Source organism: Nannospalax galili, unplaced genomic scaffold (genome assembly GCF_000622305.1).
Source record: "Nannospalax galili isolate Female #2095 unplaced genomic scaffold, S.galili_v1.0 scaffold781, whole genome shotgun sequence".
NCBI lineage: Eukaryota > Metazoa > Chordata > Mammalia > Rodentia > Spalacidae > Nannospalax > Nannospalax galili.
Genome location: NW_008346898.1, coordinates 3,049,307 through 3,071,376, shown reverse-complemented (window position 1 = coordinate 3,071,376; position 22,070 = coordinate 3,049,307). Strand labels below are relative to the sequence as shown.

The 22,070-nt window shown below is 44.2% G+C and overlaps 2 protein-coding genes across 4 annotated transcripts in view; one reads left to right on the top strand and one right to left on the bottom strand.

Annotated features, from left to right (window-relative positions):
• Positions 1 to 22,064, top strand: Slc16a6 (solute carrier family 16 member 6). The gene is made up of 6 exons (XM_008843213.3): positions 1 to 219; positions 11,156 to 11,394; positions 14,221 to 14,364; positions 15,611 to 15,739; positions 19,110 to 19,922; positions 21,280 to 22,064. Exons 2-6 carry the CDS (start codon positions 11,163 to 11,165, stop codon positions 21,528 to 21,530), a joined length of 1,569 nt encoding a protein of 522 aa, XP_008841435.1. The 5' UTR covers positions 1 to 219; positions 11,156 to 11,162; the 3' UTR covers positions 21,531 to 22,064.
• Arsg (arylsulfatase G) overlaps positions 1 to 22,070 on the bottom strand; it is a 155,589-nt gene that overhangs the window by 116,075 nt on the left and 17,444 nt on the right. The window lies entirely within an intron of this gene.

Below are 22,070 nucleotides of genomic sequence, written 5' to 3'. Positions count from 1 at the left end.
GGGGCGGGTGTGGCCCGGGGGTGGGGGCCGAGGCTGGACTGGGTGGGGGGCCAGGGTGCTCCGGGCTCTGCGGCTGGAGCCAACTTGATGGAGACTCAGGCCCACGCCCTAAAGGGTTAAACCTTTTCTGATGTACCCGAGCGGCTTATAAGAAGGGGGAGGCCAAGTCTCCGCCTTATTGGGAGCCTTTTGGGGTTTATTCTCTTCCCTTCTAACTTGGTGAGTTGGTTTTATTATTTTACATGTTTAAAAGTTTGATTGGGGGGTATGGCTTGTTGATGTGTTTGGGGTTTTTCTAAAAAAAAATGTGTTGGGGCCTTTTTATTTAATTTTGTTAGCACGGAGAGGCCAAGGAAAGCGCTTAACATTTTAACATTTTGAAGAGCTTATAATGAAAAATATTGTGATAGTTGGGAGTTGCTCCGAGCCACTAGGATGACACGCTCTTGGGCAGTTGTGGGCATCTGAGAGTTCAATGTCCATGGTCCTAGTACTGTTGGGTTCTGGGGAATACTTTCAAGGGTGGCCTGGTCTTTGATCGTCCCCTGACCCGGCTGAGAAGACCCAGACTGTGGGGTGAGTCTGGGGCGACCCGCTCAGCCGTCCTGCATTTTCCGCATGAAGTTGTTGCGCGTCAGCAGAGCGAAATGTCAAAGAGGTTCCTTCCTTTGCCTGGCTCGTGCGCGCACGCAAGGCGGCCACTGAGGCGCGCGAGGGAAAGTGGGGCTCCCTGTCTCCATCCCCGAGGTACCCCCTTCCCCTCCCAGGCGGCCACTGTGCAGTCCTAGAGGAAGAGCGAGATGTCCCTACCGAGCGGTCCCGCACCCTCGATGGCCAGAACTGTTAGCGGCTGCCAGCTGGTCCCGCGCAATTTCCAAGGTTCCCGGGGCTGCCAGCTGGTGCGGCTGTGGCACGAGGGAGGATGGTTTTTGCAAAGGGAATGGGTTAATTTCTTCCTGGGTTGTTTTCATTCCCTGCACCTCGGCAGACAAGTGATAGAAGTTTTTAGGTGGCATGTAAAACGTCACCGAACACGGAGGATGTGGGGGGAAAAAGCTCCCGGGATCCAACAGGGGAACCTCAATTACAACTTGTCAACCTGGAAACCGGTTCTGTTTGCACAGCTACACTTTCTATACCAGCTCGTTCTGCAGGAGGCTTCTGCCCGGGGACTGAGAGATTTCTCCCTCCATGATCTTACTGTTTTTGCAAATCATAGTGACATAGGTGTCTTGTTGCAAGAAATGCCAAATCTTTTCCCCCGTATCCCAAGTGGCATTGGGGGTGAAGGGGGGATGTGAATATAGTAGAAACACCTTTCTGGTAATTAAGAGAAGGGTGTCTAAGACAGAAACTGACAGTACGTAAATAAACAATGCAGCCAAGTGGAAAAACTATCTTAATGAGTACCACTAGCCCTGAGTTTTCCTTCTGTGGTTTCCAAAAACAGGACTTTCCTCAGTGGAACTCCTGAGAAGACACTTAAATTAAGGGCTTGGGTTTCAACACTTTGGTCTTGCAAAATGAGTGAACTGGTTGTAACTAGTGATTCATTCAGTGTTGCTGAGACAGCGTCCCAGGTTAGAGTTGGGATTTTTTTTTTTTTTTTTAATACAGAGTTCAGATGAACTTCACCCACATGCAGACTGGTTTGGACAACTAGGGCTGGAGACAACTTGCTGGAAGCTGTTCTCTAGGTTGCCCCTTGAAGGATATTCCTGCGAGTTTGTACTGACACCAGCGTCATTTCCATCAAAGCTTGCTTTCTGAACTTCCCTCAGAACTGACCTAACACCAGAGGGTTGATAATGCAATTTTTTTTTTTTTGGTCTTTTTGAGACAAGATCTCCCTGTAGCCCCAGCTGTCCTGGAACTCACTATGTAGACCAGATTGGCCTTGAACTCATAGAGATCCATCTGCCTCTGCCTCCGAGTGGTGGGATTAAAGGCGTGTGCCACCATGCCCGCCTGATAATGCAATATTTTTTAAAAAAATATTTTATAGAGATGGCTCAGCAGTTAAGAACACTGATTGTTCTTGCAGAAGACTCGGGTTCGAATCCTAGCACCCACATGGCAGCTAACAACTGTCCATAATTCCAGTCCCAGGGGATCCGACAGCTTCTTCTGACCTCCACGGGCATTGCATGACACAGGTGCACTTACACACAGACAATACACACATACACATAAAATAAAAATAATAAGCCAGGTGTGGTGGCGCATGCCTGTAGTCCCAGCACTTGGGAGGCAGAAACAGGCGGATCTCTGAGTTCAAGGCCAGCCTGGTATACATAGTGAGTTCCGGGCCAGCTTGGGGTTACAGGGAAACCCTGTTTCAAAAAGACCAAATAATAATAATAATAAATTAAATATATATTTTATTTATTATTTTTTTATGTGTATGAAAGTATTGCCTGCATGGAGGTAGCTGCACCTGCGCCGGGCGTGGAGGTCAGAAGAGAAGGTTGGATCCCCCTGATGCTGGAGTTACTGACAGTTGTCAGCTGTCATGTGGGTGTGGGGAATCAGACCTGGGTCCTTTGCAAAAGCAGCCAGTGCTCTTAACTGCTCAGCCAGCTCTCCAGCCCCTATAATACTATGTTTTTATGCCTTCAGGCCAAATCTTTTTAACTAGTTAAATCACAATCAAAGTCTTGCAGGATACCCATTTGAGGTACCCCCCTCCCCCCATACAGTAGCCCAGACTGGCCTGGAACTCACTTGTATAATCCAGCCTGGCTTCTAACTTATGGCAGTCCTCCTGCCTCAGCTTCCCGAGTGTTGGGACTACAGACATGACCCACCAGGCCTGGTTCTAGGGTTATTTTGCTTTCTCTTGTTTTTTTTTCTTCATGAAGAAAACACTGAAACAACCAAAAGCTACTAGAAAATAACTGAACTGCCCAGCTTATTTGTTAGGTTTTTCCAAGAGGACATTAGCCACCAAGAACCCATTTAGAATCTCAGAATTCAGTTGGAAAATACCTGAAAGACTGCTTTTTCAGATGAAATTTAGAGATTAAGTGGTCAGCAGAACTATTTCCTGAGGGCTTCAAGGAGATAAACTTTGGGCCTTTACAGAACCAAGAACAAGAGGATTCAGAGCCAGTTAGGGTCAAAGGCCACATAAAAATTGCTTCTCCTATGGACACGGAGATATCTGGATCAAAATCTAGCTCAGTTCAGAGTTTACCTTTTGGGAACACTGAAAATCAAGAAGTGGGGTGACTCTGTCAGCCACCCTTACGACCTAAATCCCCCCAAAGCCAACTCATAATACCCTTCCCATCAGATACAACCACAAAACCAAACAAGCAATTTTTGTATTCTGGAATTTGTAGAGGCTTTTGAGTAACGGAAGTTAGGCTTGGGTTGCTTTGTGTGCAGTCAGACAGTTTGTAGAGCCAGGTGGCCTTCGGCTCAGCAAATGGCAGAAGGAAGAGGAACGCTCAGAAGATGACTGCAGTCAGGCGCTTCCTCGTTTTATGACTGGGTTTTAGAAGGAATGAGCTGTGCAGTGCTTTTGGAGTGGCCTAAGACTCATTTTGTTTAGTAAGCTTTTTTTTAGACAAGTTAGACACTACTGTAGCCCTAGCTGAACTGTTTGTGACAGGATCTCCCTGTAGCTCCAGCTGGCTGGAACTTGCTATGAAGACCAGGTTGGCTTCAATCTCAGAGAGCCACCCACCTGCTTCTGCCTCCTAAGTGCTGGGATTGAAGGCGTGCCCAACAAAAACTTGGGCGTGTTTGGTTTTTTAGTATTTTATTTGTTATTTTTATTTTGCGTGTAGGAGTGTACTGCTTGCACATATGTAAGTGCATCCATCTCGTGCAATACCCAAGGAGACCAGAAGAGGGCACTGGATCTCCTGGAACTGGAGTTAACAACAGTTGTTAGCCACCAAGTGGGCACTGGGAATCAAATTCAGGTCTTCTGCAAGAGCAGCCAGTGCTCTTAACTGCTGAGCCATCTCTCCAGCCCCAAAAACTTGCTTTTTGAGACAGGATCTTGCTATGTAACCAGACTGACAATCCTAATACCTCAGCTGTCTGAGTGGGCCACGATACCCAGCTGGCTTAGCAAACTTTCAGCAAGCATATATGGCATACTAAATGCTATGCCAGGCACTGGGGCTGGAAAGACTGCTTGCCTGTGGGTGCTTGTGGGTAGCCTGCCATGGGCAAGTCTTTTTTCTTAGGGGTGGGGGGAGCAGATTGAGACAGGGTTTCTTGTGGCCCAAACAAGCTCAAACTTGCTATACAGCCAAAGATGACCTTGAACTCCTGATCTTCGTGCCTCCACCTCCCATGTGCTGGGACCACAGTGTGCCCCATGCCTAGCTTTGATATGCAATCTTGGATACAAAATGCAGATAGCACCTAATTAGGCTTGGCCTCTTTTACCCACCTGTATTGTGGTCTTGTCTTCAAAGCTAGCTGTAAGGAGGGCCTAGGATGCTTAGTGTTGTTGATAACGGGATACTCTTTAGGAGTGGGTTTGGGGAGGTCATTTTACCTTTATTTTGATCAATAATAAGAAAACAAAGTTTCTTTGTCCCCAAACCCTTAAATTAGCTGGGCATGGTTGTCTCATGCCTTTGGGAGGTTGAGGCAGGGGGATTGTTGCAAATTTGAAGCCAACTTGGGCTGCAGAGTAAATGCGGATCAAAGAGGTATTTGGATTTAGCCACACTAGATCACCACAGACATAAAGCAGGGTTTTAAAAACAAACAACAAACTGGGCATGGTGGCGCTGCCTTTAATCCCAGCCCTCAGGAGGCAGAGGCAGGCAGATCCTTCTGAGTTCAAGACCAGCCTGGTCTACATAGTGAGTTCAGGTCATTTGGGACTACAGGGAGACCCTGTCTCAAAAAGACAAAAAACAAAACAAAAACAAAAAACAAGTGTAAAGAATTGATCTTCCGGGGCTGGAGGGATGGTTCAGTGGTTAAGAGCACTGGCTGCTCTTGCAGAGGACCTGGGTTCAATTCCCAGCATCTACATGGTGGCTAACAAACATCCGTAACTCCATTTCCAGGGGATCAGACTCCTTCTGACCTCCACAGGCATTGCACGACAGGTATACTTACACACATGCAGGCAATACACTCATACACCCAAAATAAAAATAATAAATAAAATATTTTAAAAAATAAAAAAAGAATTGACCTTTTCCAGAGGCCCAGGAAATAAACAGAAGTCAAAAGTCCACTGTCTTGCTGGGTATCTTTAGTCCCAGCACTCAGGAGGCATAGGCAGGTAGATCTCTGTGAGTGTGAGGCCAGCCTGGTCTACAAAGTGAGTTTCAGGCCAGCTGGGGCTACAAGGGAGATGCTGTCTCCAGTGATGATGATGATGATGATATAAAAAATAAAACCCACTGCCTTCACAGATTAGATCTAACTAAGGTCCAGCTACTGTAGTCTCAAGTTTGTAAGACTTGCCTAAGATTTGCACTTTCCTCCCTAGCTGGGATTCCTTGGGCCACCCACTAGGTTCAGCCTGAGAAATCAGTTAATGAATAGAACTTAGTACTAAATTCCAAAAGTATCAACTGTTCAAACCTGGACGATGCCTTAAAGATTCTCCAGTCCACTCTTCTCTTTTGACTGAAGAGGACTGCCGGCCCAGAGGGAAGTCACACAGCTGTGTGTTAAAAAGTTCAAGGCATCTTTATATATGAAGGTCAAAAGTGCTTTGTGAGATGGCTCAGCAGATAAAGGTGCTTGCTGCTAAGCACGACAACCTGAGTTCAATCTTTGGAACCCACATGATGGAAGGAGAGAACCAACTCCCACAAGTTGTTTTCTGACCTCCACATGGGCACTACACACACACACACACACGCACGCACGCACACATAAGTAAATTTAAGAGGTTTTTTTTTTTTAAGTTTTTTTAAGAGTGGCAGGCTGGGGATGTAGAGTTGGTAGAGTATTTGCCTACAATGCATGTAGCCCTGGGTTCTAGCCCTAATGTCATATGAGCCAAGTGTGGCCGCATATCCCTGTAACCCCAGCACTTGGAAAGTCTCTGCTGGGCAAGAAGAAAAGAAGTTCAGGGTTATCCTTAGTTCCATAGCAATTAGAAACTAGGCTGGACTATCTGAGACTCTGTATCAAAAAAAAAAAAAAGTGCTTTGCCAAAAATGGCTTCCTCAGAGTTTGCATATAAAGGACTTCCCTCCCTGGCCTGTAGTCTGTTGGCTTTGTTGGCTTGGACAATCTGATTCTGGGCTGTTTGGATCAAACCCCTCTACCTCTCGGTGCTGTTTCCCTGTGTGGCGCAGTGAGTAGGATTTAAAAGGGAAGGTGGACAAGATGAGCTGCTCACTCACTGCTTCCACCTTCCGGAATTTGGATTCCATTTGGAGACTACAGGTTGAACAGATCGCACTCCATTTAACAGTTGCAACAGTTGGGGCAGAGGAAAAGTAGGCTGAGCCAGCAGAGCTTTGAGACTTACTTCACCCAGCCTTCTGGTGATGGTAGGAACTTGGGCTCATGCTCATGGAAGGGATGGGTCCCATCCATCCAAATGCCACCCAACAAAAGGGTTTTAGGCCAAGTAAAGCTTCAGCTAGTCTCTCTGGGGCCTTTATCAGATTTCATCCCAGTGTATTTCTGTTCAAGTTGGTCCTAAGTCCTCCATTAAGACTCTTAAGGATTGCCATGCGGCAGGCATGGTGGTGCACACCTTTAATCCCCACACTTGGGAGGCAGAGACAAGTGTATCTCTGGGAGATCAAGGCCAGCCCTGGTCTCCATAAGTGAGTTCCAGGCCAGCTGTGGCTACAGGGAGACCTTGTCTCAAAAAGAATTGCTGTGCAAGGTGGTTCACACTTGAAATCCCAGCATTAAGGACATGGAGCCAGGAAGATCAGGGATTCAAAGTTAGCCTTGAGATTGGGTAACATGAGACCTTGCCTCAGGGATAAAAAAAAAAGCCTTGCTGGATACCTATCATGCCAATTAGACCTTGGACCTAGTGGCCACTTCACCCTGCCTGCTTGTCTGAAATGTGCTGAGCTCTGGAAAGGCTGTGGCTGAATGGTTTTAAATAGGACACATTTCAGCCTTAAGGTTCTTAATATCATCATCAAGTCTCTTGGTCCAGGGAGACCCTCCATTCTTTCATTGTCGTGTCCCTATGATGAAAGTAGAAGCCTGGCATGTGGTAGGTGGTTTGTTGAAAAATAAAAGCTGTGCATGGTGTATCAGAGACATTAAACCCATATTTTGTGAGCTTATCGTTTCGTTGAGCAAATAAGGTAAATGAATAAAAGTAAATGATTCTCTCCCCCTAACATAAAGTGATCCCTCTCAAATGAAGATGAGCACCCCTTAGTTGAGTTTGTCAAAGGAAGCCTTATGGAAAAGGAGGACCGGAGGGAGCAAGGCTCTGCAGGTTGCCATGGCAGCTGTACAGACAGCATCTAGCTTGAAAAAAAATGGCAGGGCCAAAGGCAAGGGAGTGGAAGACCACAGGGCCACCAGGAGCCCATTTTGACCATGGCAGGTGAGTCAAATTTCAGAACCAGAAGAAAAAAGGACTATCAAAGTAGGCTGGGGTTCAGTTACAAGGGACACAGAAGGTCAGGCTCATTAGTGGATTGTATCCTTCAGAAAGAGGAAAGTCACTGAGAGTCTGAGCAGGAAAAAAATTTAAAAAAAGCCTTCACACGGGGGTGTTGCCAAAGGGTTCATCCTAACACACAGGGAGCCTGTTAAGGAGGAGTCTGTGGACTTTGCAAGGAAAAAGTCAATAGATGGCCGTGTGGATGCTGGTGAAGGCCAAGGCTTGACATCTACGGGCTTACCACCATCACCTCTTCTTCCCACCCACATCCCTCCTCAGGGAGAACCTAAATGAGCCGAATGCTGGTTTCACTTCTCTGACCCAGCTGCCTCATCTTCAGAGTGACTTCTGAGAGAATGATAAAGGAAGAGTGGTTTGGAGACCGCCCTTATTGGTGCACTCCTGACTCTCATCATAGATGGATTGCTTTCCATGTCTGGGAACTTTAAGAACTATCTTGTATGGGGCTAGACTACACTCTGGAGCCATGACACATCCACATGCAAAGGCCTTTGCTGCAGAGAGCAGACACTTCCTTAAGCATTTCATATGCCCTGTTTCACTCAGTCAAATATTTAACAGTATCTAAGTATAAAAACGGAGGATCGGGCCTTTCAGATACTAGGCTTCTGTGGCAATGGAGTATCAAAGGACTGAATGAGGTTAAGCTTAGATATGCTGCTGTATAAATTTGTAAAATAGGGGCCAGTGAGATTGGTTGAAGGATTAAGGCATTTGCTCAGTTCACCTGGACCCACATGTAGGAGAGAAATGACTTCAGTAAGTTGTCCTCTGACCTCCACATGCACATCATGGCCCAGGCCCCCCGCCCACATGTACAAAATATATAAATGCATAGCTGTTCTTGGTCGATGAGGTGATTTGTCTGATTACTTCTGACAACAAATGAGACTCCTGTCCTTTGTAAACACCACCTGACACTACTAGTGATTGGCCAACAGTGAGGTCCTTGGGTTGGCTGGCTGGGGTCAGCCCACACTGAGAAGATGGTGGAGTTTGACTACCTAGAGGAAGTTAAAGTTGTAATATTTTTTTAAGATTTGTAAAGTAAATTCAGCATATTAGATCTCACCAAAAATTCCAAGTCTAGGCTGGCTGAATGGCTCAGTGAGTAAAGGCACATGGATCAAAGCCAAACGGCTTCAGTTTGATCCCCAGGACCCAAATGATGGAAAGAGGACCAACTCCTGCAAGCTGTCCTCTAACTGCCACATGTGAGCTGTGGTATATGTACACATACACAGAATAAATTTTAAAACTTAATTTTAAAATTAAAAAAAGCAATTGCAAGTCTACCGCACATAGATAAGCTTATGTACTGCGATTTGTCAGGTTCCCTAAATAGTCAGTGAGACTTTGTCTAACAGAGTGTGGTAGTGTACACCTATAATCCCAGAGACTTGGGAATCTGGGTCAAGAGGATCTCAAGTTCAAGGCCTGCCTCAGCTATAGATCGCGTTCAAGGACAACATATCAAGTCCTTGTCTCAAAATAAAGAACAAGTTGGGTCTGTAGCTCAGTGATAAATGACTTGCCTAGCATGTGAGAGGCCCTGGGTTCCATCCTCAGTACCACAAAAAGGAAAAAGAAAAGAAAAATCTTTGCTTTATCCCTTAGTTAGCTGGATGTGATCGCCCAAGGCTAGGAGGATTGTGTGGATATCCTGAAATTCACCTATGCACAATGATATAATTGTAAATAACTCTAAATTTTCTTTGGTTGGTTGGTTGCTTTTGTGGGGATTTTTTTTTTTTTTGAGATGGAGTCTCATGTAGCTCAAACTGACCTTGAATTTGCTATGTAGCTAAAGCAAGAATTCTTATTGTCAATAAAAGCCCTAAAATCATGCATTCATTTATTACTATAGATAACATTACTTTTCAGTTGGGCTAAAAAATATATATATCCCTATTTTGAAAGTGTATGTAACTATAGAGGTTTTGCAGTATTTATATATAATTAGTTCTGTCAACCTGACAGATCTAGAATCCCCTAGGAGATAAACCTCTGGGTCTATCTGAGGAAGAATTTCTAGATTATACTAATTGAGGTAGGAAGACCCACCCAAATGTGGGTGGTGCCAGAGGAGAGAGAGAGCTGAGCTTGAGTATTCACTGCTTTCTGCCTCGACTACAGCCACAGCAATGACCAGGTACCCACACATTCCTGCCAGGAACTTCCTGCCAGAATGCACTGCACCAAAGAAACCCTTCCTTCCTTTTTCTTTTTTTATAAAATTCTATATATTATTTTTATTTTATGTGTATGTGTGTAGGTAGATGCACCCTGCATGTAGGTAAATGCACCCATGTCATGCAATGTCCGCGGAGGATAGATGAGGCTGTCGGATCCCCTGGGACGGGAGTTTCTGACAGTTGTTAGCTGCCATGTGGGTGCTGGGATTCGAACCCAGGTCTTCTGCAAGAACAGTCAGTGTTCTTAACTGCTGAGCCATTTCTCCCGCCCCAAAACCCTTCCTTAAGTTGCTTTTGTCAGGGTATTTTGTCACAACAACTAGGAAAGTAACTAATCATGAAGACTAGGGTTAACCCAGCCTCCCTGCATGACTAAATTAGTGTCCTTTACTTAAGGCTCAGGACTGTTTACTCTGTATGTGTTGCAGTTTGAATGGAAAGACCTAGTGAGGTCAGAGGTAACTGGGTTAAGCTGACTGGAGTGCAGACAGGGCCTCGAAGGTTTGTTAATACCTCATTAGTCACTGGGTCCTGAAGTTGCTAACTAGTAGTGATTCTTCCCAGAAAACAGAATTCCCACATTCGGACTTAAAGTTGCCTTCTGTCGGCACAGGTCCATCTTCACGGAACACCAAAAGTACAGTCAGAACATGCTGGGTGAGGGGAAAGTGGGAGCTAGAAAGGGTTGGCTGGATGGCCCCTGAATGGCCAGAGGTACTCAGCAGACATGCTTATGGTGTCCCAGACACCTACTTGTCCCATGGAAGGTGCTAGAACCCCCTCTCAGCGTTTGCCCTTTAACTTCCCTTTTCTAAATAAAACTGGGCTGTAGTCGGTTCATTCTTTCTTTTACCTCGCTTCTCTTCTTCAGTATCAGCATCAGTAGTTGGTCTGATGGACATTCTGTGCCCTAAGGGCCTCCAAACACTCTGCTAGGGTTCCCTGTACATGTTTATTGCTTCTGCCTTTTAACTGTGTCAGAGAAGTCTTGTTTCCAAGTTCTCTGTGGATCCTGTGTATAATTCAAAGACAGATATAAAATTGTCCAAAGACTATAGTGTACATGATTTAAATATTTAATAACCTAAGAAAAGTGAGAATTGGTTCTTGTCTGTTATGTTTGCTAAAGAGGATTAGAATATGCTGGATGTGATGGCATGTGCCTTTAATCTCAGCACTTGAGAGGTTGGATGCAGGAAGATAAGTTCAAAGTCACCCTCACCTATATAGGGAGTTCCAGTTCGAGGCCAGTCTGGGCTACATGAGATCCTGCCTCACAAAACAGAGAGAGAGAGAAGAATCGTCAACCCTCATGCTATTGCTAGACTGAATTAATGTTCTCATCTTTTTATTTCAGATTGAGAATGACCCAAAAGAACTCTAAGTTTTGTTCCAGAGCCAGTGTGTATACTCAAGTGCCTGATGGAGGATGGGGCTGGGCAGTAGCTGTTTCTTTTTTCTTCATTGAAGTCTTTACCTATGGAATCATCAAGTCATTTGGTGTCTTCTTTAATGATTTAATGGACAGCTTTGATGAATCCAACAGCAGTATCTCATGGATAGTATCAATATGTGTGTTTGTGTTAACATTTACAGGTTAGTGCATCTTTAACCCAAGCATAATGTGAACACCTGCCTCTTTTGATCTGCACAACTGTCTGACAGGAGTCATTATGTTTATGCTGCCCTTCCCTCATCTGTCCTATTGGACTGTCTTGCCTCAGTTGAGGGATTTGGTTTCAGAGGGCTGGGGACTGGTAAGAATAAAAGACTGCAGTTGCTAAACCACTGCCTTTAGCTTAACACTCATATTAGAAATCTACCATCTGGGGCTTGGGAGATAGCTCAGTGGTGGAGTACATCCTAGCATGTGCAAAGCCCTACGTTCGATTCCTAGCACCACAAAAACCAAAACCAAGATGCCTATAATCTTCATGCTGTTAAGATTGTGTAGAGCACTTTGAGATAGTGGTAGAGCCCAGTTCTCCAAGAATAGTCATTGTGTAAGGAAGCAGCATCTCAAAGTCTCTAGGCGCTGGCTTCAGCAGCATGTGTACTAAAATTGGAGCAGACACAGAAGGTGAGCATGGTCCCTCCACGAGGATAACACACAAATTCCTCTTTTTTTTTTTAAGTACTTAACCATACTTAGGCTCTGATCTTATAAAAAGACATGCTAAGGTCACAGATTAGAAACGGTTCAGTGTGGACATGGAGAAGAAAGCTGGGATGGGCCCAGGGCTACACAGTGAGCCTCTGTATATTAGGGTTCCTCACTCACAGATTCAACCAGTCACAGACTGAAAATGTTTCACTGCTGTTGACAGATGCTGTGATGTTAGGCCTATGATGGTTAACAATGCTCCTGTCATTATTCTGTACTAAGCACAGTATAACAATGGTTTCCATGCTGTTACATTATATTAGGGAATATAAGTGATCTAGAGACGACATAGGCACACAGGAGGTTGTGTATAGGTTACATGCAAATACTGTGCCATTAACATGAACACCCATGGATTTGGGGCTCTTTATGAGGGTCCCAGAAATGATCACCTACAGAGATTACTGCAACAAAAGATGATAATTTTATATGTTTTTTTCTTGATTTTCTGTGGTACTGGAAACTGAATATAGGACTTTGTGCATGTTTGTGCTAAGCAGGAGTTCTACCACTGAGCTACATTCCTAGTCCCAAAATGACAAAAATAAATGTTTTCAGGAGACACTGAACTCCAAACACCTGATTCTCTAAAAGACTTCACTAATGCATCACAGTACGATACTCCTGGGTCCGACTTCATAAAACAAAACAGGAGTCTAGTGCCATTTTTAACATGCTGGCTTCCATTTGTTCTGCAGTGGTCTACACACTAGATCTGGTGTTCATCTGCCTGTGAGAGGCAATGCCAAGGCTTTCCTGAGAGAACAGCTGCTGAACTCACCTCAGAAAGCCAGCTAGGCTGACCATAAACTTCCCTGACTTCATTCTAGCATGCAACATGACCTCTGTAGTTACTGCTCAAGTTAGAGCCTTTCTAAAAGTGTGTTTTTTCTAATCATACAACATCCTAAAAAGGCTGCTCTACTTTTTTTGTTTTTGTTTTTTTGAGATAGGGTCTCCCTGTAGCCCCCAGCTGGCCTGGAACTCACTATGTAGACCAGGCTGGCCTTGAACTCACAGAGATCCTCCCGAGTGCTGGGATTAAAGGCGTGCGCCACATACCCAGTTTGCTCTACCATTTTACACCCACTGGGAAGAGCAAGAATTTCTTGTATTTGTCTTGATACTATGTCTTATAAATTTCACAAAATAGATTTTAGTTCCACTTTAATTCTTAAGACATTTGATTTGATTTTTGTGTCAGAGTCTTGCTATATAGCCTAGGTTGGCCTCCAGTTCTCTATCTTCCTGTTTCAGCCTCTGGAGTGCCACCCTGCTAAGATATTTTATTTTTTAAATTGTGGAAAGTTTCTGTATCCAGAAAGATAATTTAAATAAATTAGAACCAAAACTTTGCATTTGATCATCTAAATAAGAAAATGGAAAAACCTCAAGTTAAGTTTCTTTATAAGCAAAAAATAACAGTATAGTCAACAAGAAATTTCTAATTCAAAATACTGTATCATAAGGTAATTCTAAATTATATCATTCTAGTTATAAAAGCTTAGACTAACATACTGGCTCAAGGCTGACTGACTGCATCTATAGCTACAAGATGGTTCAGCAGGTAAAGGTACTTGCTGCTTGAAGACCTAAGCTCAATCCCTGGGAACCACATGGTGGAAGGAAGAACTGATTCCCACAAGTTGTCCTCTGACCCACCCCCACCCCCCATATACATCTATATATACATGTAATTTTAAAAGTTAATATGTAAGGCTGCATTCTAATCACTAACAAAGCTAATATATAGACTAATTCCAACAAAATTCCTTCCTTCCTACCCTTTCTATCAAGTATAGGTTATCTAAAAATCTATCATCTATCTATAGCTATCTATCTATATCTATCATATGTCTATCTGTCTGTCACCTCTATCTCTGAAATCGAGGGCCTTGTCCATGCTAGGCAAGTGCTGTACCACTGAGCTGCATTCCCAACCTTGTTTCTTGTTTTTAATTTTCATTCTGAAAGAGAGTCTCGGGAAATTTCCCATGCTGGCCTTGAGCTTGCAATCCCCCTACCTCACCCTCTTAAGTGGCTGAGATTGCAGTCCTGTACCACCAGGCCTAGCTCTGTGTTTTTAATTTAATCAAATACTAAAGTAACTTGTGGATGGCCTGACCAGTAGCCACTGCATGAAATATTCCAAGTGTCTTACATCATCCCTGCAAGTTCAGGACTTGCGGGCAGGAATCGCAGCAAAGCCCACGTGGCAGCCTGAGTTCACAGGTCAGTTTCTGTTCCTTTTCCGGCAGCTCCCCTCTCCACAATCCTAAGCAACCGCTTTGGACACCGTCTGGTGGTGATGATAGGAGGCCTGCTTATCAGCACAGGGATGGTGGCAGCGTCTTTCTCCCAGAAGGTCTACCACATGTACATCTCCATTGGAATCATCTCGGGTGAGTGCTTCTCCTGGCTCCAGCACTCTAGATGCTTCGTTTGAAGAACGAGGACGGGAAGGGAGGAAAGTGAATCCAAGTCGTCTTTCTCCTCCCTTTTTTCTTTCAAATTAATAATGTCTTGAGGTCATTGATTTTGAACTGGATGATACAGGCTCCACACAGAAACACACTGCGGAGTGTCTAAAAGGTTTTATTTGATTTAGTGGGTGGGGGGAATCCCATGATATAACTTTTCTTTTGCTCTAGTTTAAAACCAAAGTGCATCGTTTTCAGAGTTCTCTTGTCAGTATTTCATAGATCAGGGTCTGAGCATCCAGGGCCACAAAGGGAGGGTTCTGTGTGCTAGACTTATTCTTGGGCATTCAAGAAGATATTTTTCCCTTTAAAAAGGAGTCTATACATTGATGGTAGGTGATATACGTACGAAACTTGCATACTTAAATTTTTTTATTATTTAATAACCACATAAGATTAGAAGAAGCATTTCATTACAGCTTTGCATACTTAAAATCTTTAGTTTAGTACATATCAAAAGACTTAGTTAGCTAGGCATGATGGTACATGCCTGTGATCGCAGCACTCAGGAGGCTCCGGCAGGGGGATGGTGAGCATGAGGACAGCATGGGCTACATAACAAGACCCTGGCTCAAAATAAAACAGGAAAAAGACCTATTTCCATGTTTTGGTTGTTAGCCTTAGCCTTTAACAGGCTGTGCCATTTCTCCAGTCCAAAAGACCTATTTCCAAATATAAATCTTATAAACTTATCAATATTTTTTCTCACTATGAATATAAATTGGTTCAGAGAGGGGCCCTTCTGGAAAATAGCTCTTATATCTTAGTGTCCCAAAATAACTTCCGCAGCTTTTGCTTTTTTTTTCTTTTTTGAGACAGGGTCTCATCGATTCCAGGCTGGCCTTAAAATGGCTATGTAGTCAAAGATGTCCTTGAACTCCTAATTCTTTGATTACAGGTGTATGCCACCAGGCCTAGTATTCTGTGGTACTCAGGATTGAACCCAAAGTTTTGTGCATCCTGGGCAAGCACTCTACCAACTGGGCTACCTCCCCAGCTCCTCCAGACCTTTGATGAAACCCATTTTCTTTGCTGTCCCATCCCTGCAGAATGAATAACTGGACTCCTAGAACTTAGGGTTTCTACAAAGGCCCCAGCTTTCTGCCCGCATCCTCCCGGGATCAGTCAGCATGTAGTTCTCAGTGGCCTTTCTGATTTTCATCCACAGGTTTGGGGTATTGCTTTAGTTTTCTGCCAACTGTCACCATTCTGTCACAGTACTTTGACAAAAGGCGTTCAGCAGTCACTGCAGTGGCTTCTACGGGAGAATGCTTCGCCGTGTTCGCTTTTGCACCAGGTACGTGAATGACAGTGGTTTATTAGAGGGGATGGGGGAAGTTACTCTGGTCTTGTTCTGCTGACTTTGGCCAACAGTGTGGGTGACTTAATTCTATGCATTTGAAATGCTATTAGCTCACTTCTTCAGCACATTTTAAGGAAATTCTCTCTTCCCACGTTAGGAATTCATACCACTTTCATCTTAGTCCAAGTTTACATAAAAATGGTACACATTCAGTAGTAAAGCTTTCTTAAAACATGCAAAAATAATTCAAAATTATTTAATGATTTGGACTATGTATATTATTATCCCTCTCTTCTTCCAAAAAACCTCCATTAGGTATAGGTTTAAGCTATGTCAATAAAATAAATTTTCTTATATGCATATGAATAATCTCACAGCAAATTTTTTAATCATTGATTCATCTTCCTAATTTAATGCTAATAGTAAATTACAGCCAGGCATGGTGGTACATGCCTTTAGTCCCAGCACTCAGGAGGCAGATGCAGGTGGATCTCTGTGAGATCAAGTCCAACATGGTCTATACAGCAAGTTCCAGACCAACTAGGGCTACAGGGAGACTCCGTGTCAAAAACAGAAAGAAGAAAGAAATGAAAGAAAGAAAGAAGAAAGAAAGAAAGAAAGAAAGAAAGAAAGAAAGAAAGAAAGAAAGAGGACTTATAAGAAAACTAAAATAGCAGACAGATAAACCTTTGGACTCCTCCTTTCTTCCTCTTCCCTTTCCCTTTCCATGATGTTAGGATCCAGCTCAGGGCCTTATGCATGCTAGGCAAGCATTGTTCCACTGTGCTGCACCCCAGCCTGCTACTATTTTTTTTTCCTTTTTTTTTTTTTGAGTCAGGGTCTCCCTGTAGCCCCAGCTGACCTAGAACATGTTATGTAGGCCAGGCTGGCCTTGATCTCACAGAGTACCCCCTGAGTGCAGGGATTAAAAACACATGCCACCACTCTTGGCACATAGATCTATAGCTTCATAGACACACACACATACATACACACACATAGACAAATACAGATCATGTTAATGGTTGGCTTTAGGTGAAGATGGAGTGTATGGGTCCCATTCTCTCTATTTTTCTGCTGGTTTCAATTTTTTCTAAATAAAATATTGAGGGGGGAAGTCAGTGGACTGCAAGTGCCCTGAGGGTGGAGACTGTGCTCTTCAGCCACCACCGGGCACCATGGTTAGCCCTCAAAAAACATTACACGGAGAAAGAAACTTAGACCTATTATGACCAGATGAGTACAAGGCACTTAGAAACACCCACGCCTAAACTAGTTTGCAAGTATTAATTTTTCCAGATTAAGAGGGAAATAAGAGGTCTGAGGAAATCACAGTACAAAGTACGAGAGCCAGCCAGATGACTCAGCAGGTAAAGGCACCTGCTGCCAAGCCTAACAACCTGAGTTTGATCCCTAGGGACCACATGGTGGAAGGAGAGAACCAGCTCCTTCCAGTTGTCCTCTAACCTCCTCCACATGCAGACCTTGGCACACATATGCCCACATACATACATACAATTAAAAAATATAATTTAAAAGATATTTTTAAGAATAAAAGAAGGCCAGTGCCGCTTTCTCACGCATGTGGGGCTCTTGGTAAGCCCATCTTCTGGCAACCAAGTCACTGTCTGTTCTCCTTGACTGTAAGCTCCTGAAGAATCTGAACACAATTTGAAGGTGTGGCTCCGTCGGTAGCATGCTTGCCTAGCACTCATGAAGCCCTGGGTTTGATCCCAGTACCACATAAGTCTACAAGCTGCTGGGGAGGAAAATAGTGAAAAGGCTCAGAGTGTCAAAGCAAGCATGCTCAGGAGAGTGGCCGGCGACCAGAGAAGACACAGAAACGGGGAAAAGGGAAAGTTACGCTTTTGAGTTAGAACTCAGGAAAGCAGGTGGGCTTAGAAGTCAAGATCTATAAGCATTTGCCTCTTACCATATTTATTTAAATTTTGTTTATTTTTATGTATATGAATGTTTTGCTTACATGTATGTGTATGTACCACATATATGCTTGTTGACTGCAAAGGCCAGAAGAGGGTATCAGATCCCCTGGAACTGGAGTTATGGACAGTTTTGTTAGCTACCATGTGGGTGCTAGGAGCTGAACCCAGGTTCTCTCAAGAGTAGCCAGTGCTCCTAACTGCTGAGCCACCTCTCCAGTTCCTTATCTTATTTTTTATTTAGTTCGCTTTAGTGAATGAGTAGGATATATAATGATGCAACTGAGAAGTTGGCAAATTATAATAGGTCAGGTAGTAATGAAATAAAAAATACTCATTTCATTTTTGTGGTACTGGAAAGTAGATCCCAAGGCCTCCTGCATGCTAAGCGAGTGCTCTACCACTAAGCTGTATCCCCAGCCCTGGGGATTTGTGCAGCTTTGAGGATTATATGGTCTCTGTTACAAACACGCAGTTCTGCTGTCTCAGCACAAAAGCATCCACGGACTATGTAAGCAAGTGTGGCTGGATTCCAGTCCGGCTTATTAACAGAAACAGGCAGTGGGTCAGGTTTGGCCTGTGGCCTATTGTTTGATGAACTTTGATGTAGGTTACAGACGTATTCCACTTCTTAGGCCTTTACCTGGAAAACACTGTCCAAAGCTCTTTTGGAAACTCAGGCTGACAATTTTTGTACTATATAAATGTGTGTATTTTCTTCTTATTCAGTCATAAAATGCACCAGATTCTAGAATAAAGGATAGTCTAGAGGACTGGGGAGACGGTTCCATTGGTAAAGTGCCTGCCATGCAAACATGAGGACCCGTGTTCAGATCCCAGCACCCCATAAAAAGCTGGGTATGATGGCACATTCCTGTATCCACAGCACTGGGAGATAGAAACAAGTGGATCCCTGGGGCTCACTGGTTTGGTCAAATTCTAGGTTCAGTGAGAAATTCTGTCTCAAAAAGTCAGGTGGGTAGGACTAGCTGAGTGGTAGAGAGCTTGTCTTTGGAGCATGAGGCCCTAGGTTCAATCCAGTATTGCATTTTTAAAAGGCAGACAGCAATTGAGAAACACACCCAACGTTGCCCTCTGGCCCCTGGCCTCTTGCTCACCCCCCCGACACACACACACAGTCTGGATGCACTACAGTTGCCCTAACTCTATATTAAGTCTATTGCTAAATCTGCATCCATATTTGTCCGGCTGTTGCCTCAGAAACACACCCAACGTTGCCCTCTGGCCCCTGGCCTCTTGCTCACCCCCCCCCACACACACACACAGTCTGGATGCACTACAGTTGCCCTAACTCTATACTAAGTCTATTGCTAAATCTGCATCCATATTTGTCCGGCTGTTGCCTTTTGGGTCTGGAGTCTGTCACTGACCTTGGATTTCTTCTTTGCTCCTGTGCCTTCAAGCCATCACAGCTCTGAAGGAACACATCGGCTGGAGATACAGCCTCCTCTTCGTGGGCCTGTTGCAGCTGAACATCATAGTCTGTGGTGCCCTGCTAAGACCAATTATCATCAGAGGACCAGGGTCACCAAAAATAATCACTCATGAACCCCGGAAAGAAGTGCAGTATATGCTTGAAAATGAGAAAACTCGAACCTCAATAGACTCCATCGACTCAGGAGTAGAACTAACTACCTCACCAAAAAATGTGCCTAGTCAAGCGAACACAGAGCTGGAAGCTAAGGCCGAGCAGCAGCAGATGCTGATGGCTGGCTCCAAGCACAGCCAGACGAAAGCTCCGCTGTTGGACTTTTCTGTTTTGAAAGAGCAAAGTTTCATTTGTTACGCGTTGTTTGGTCTCTTTGCCACACTGGGATTCTTTGCACCTTCCCTGTACATCATTCCTTTGGGCATCAGCCTAGGCATTGACCCTGACCGTGCTGCGTTTTTACTGTCTACAATGGCCATTGCTGAAGTTTTTGGAAGGATCGGAGCTGGGTTTGTCCTCAACAGAGAGCCCATCCGCAAGATCTACATCGAACTCATCTGTGTCGTTTTATTGACAGTGTCTCTCTTCGCCTTTACTTTTGCTACTGAATTCTGGGGTCTCATGTCATGTAGTGTGTTTTTTGGCATTATGGTTGGGACAATAGGAGGGACCCACATCCCACTGCTGGCAGAGGATGACGTCGTGGGAATTGAGAAGATGTCCTCAGCGGCTGGAGTCTATGTCTTCATTCAAAGCATCGCAGGGCTGGCAGGACCACCCCTGGCAGGTAATTAAATTGTTTTTTCCTTATTTATTTCTGTGTGTAGGTGTGTGGTTGTACATGTGCTGTGGCACGCGTGTGGAGGTCAGAGGACAACTTAGAAAAGTCAGTTCTCTTCTACTATGTGGGACCCAGGAATTGAACTCAGGTCATCAGGCTTGGCAACAATCACCTTTACTCATTGAGCCATCTCACTGGCACCTGGCAGGAAGTTTAAAAACACAGAATGCAAACGCTTGCTTACTTTTATGTTATTAGTTGTGCTAGCTTCCTATGTGGGACTGATTTTAAAATCTACTTCCATTTTTACACTTCAGTTGAATTTTAGAGCTCCCAAGATTAGAGATAACAAGAGTTAACCATCTTGGTTTGACTAGGAGGACACTAGACAGCCCAAAATTTAAGACAGTGGGCACAGAGTGAATCAGTGACAGAATTAGAACCCTGCAATCTGTCTGCAAGTCCAAGTTACACCCCCCTCCCCCAGGTATTTTCTGTCATCTTCCCTTATCTAAGGCTAGAAGGGAAGCTGATCTTATCATTCATCTGACTCTTAGGCATTATAATGGAGCTAACTGGCTCTTTGTAACCTAGGCAACCTGGAACTCACTATGTAGTCCAGCCTGGCCTCAAACTCATGCATCAAACTCTTGCTTCAGCTGGGTCATTTTCCCTTCTTAGAGAAGGTGTTTAAGAACTCAGAACGAACGTAAAGGTACTGCAAATACTTAACTGATTAGTATAGAATAGTCTTTGTTGGCGGGATACATAGTGTTTCTTATCTCAGCTCTGATAGGTCCTTAAAATTCTTGTGATTGGAAATCTTGCCTGTTAAAAGATGCCTGAAGGTGAAATCAATGCAGGTCTTCCATTAAGAATAATTTTTCAAAGAAACAGGCATCTATCGGTCCTGTTTCTCATTCTCAATAGGATAGACTTAGCCCGGGAAGAAAAGTCGATACCTTACAGCCTAATTTCACAGATGCTGAGTATGCTGCGTGTTGCTCTGCTCAGTAGTCTGGCAGATTTCTGCCTTTCGCAGGATGTTTCCTTCCGAAAACTCAAAGAAGGGAGGCAAGCTGGCATGGGGGTTCACACCTGTGATTCCAGCCCTAAGGCTGAGGCACGAAGGTTGTGAGTCTAAGGTTGTGAGTCTAAGGCTAGGTGGAACTACACAGTGAGATTCAGAACAGGATTGCCATGTGAAACCCTGCCTCAAAAACAAAACAAATCAGTAAACAAAATAAGAGGGTAGGTCAGGCAGAGAAACTGAGAAGTTTCTGGATTGGATGGGAGCCCAGGGGAAGGTAAGGTGGTCAGGTGTGTTAATGATGGTGCTGACGGTGCCAGTGTTCTCTCCCAGGTCTGCTGGTGGACCAGAGCAAGATCTACAGCCGGGCCTTTTATTCCTGCGCAGCTGGCATGTCCGTGGCTGCCCTGTGCCTGGCCCTGGTGAGACCGTGTAAAAAGGGACTGTGCCAGCATCACCATCAAGGCAAAACCAAGACAGAACACCATCCTGGGAAGATGCTACAAGACACACCTGAAGACTTTCTGGAAATGGATCTTGGGAAGAGTGAGCACAGAGTTCAGGAGAAAATGGATCCAGTATGACCCGTTGTCATGTCACAGTAACTAATATGTTGCCTAGGAAAGGGAGCCCTGGGGACACAGGAGGGATAGGCGCTAACCACTGCTCCACTTCCAAAACCACATAAAGGGAATGTGTGTGAACAGCACTACCAATAGCTCCCCCCACCTTGAGTTTTCCTTTTTGTTTGTTCTTAAGCCAAAACAAAAGCAACCAAACAATCTCCGTATTCAAATTCAGCCCTATTCAGTAGCAATAATGCAAAGATGTGCGGAAGGACTCTGGTTCACATTCCAACATTACAACAGTGCCATGAACTGGCAAAGGTTGTTAAAGCACTCATGTGTGGTAAACTACTATTTTATAAAATGACATCCATCCCAGTCATTGAAATAAAATTGGCCATTCAAAAAAAATTTTTTTTAATCTTGAATCATTTAAAAAAATGCTAATTTTCAGAAATACCAATAAATTATTTTTAAACAATCTGAAAAATTACTGAGGTTTCCACTGACAAACTATGGCCTCTGGATCTTCTAATTATTGCATGGAAGGAAAGCACA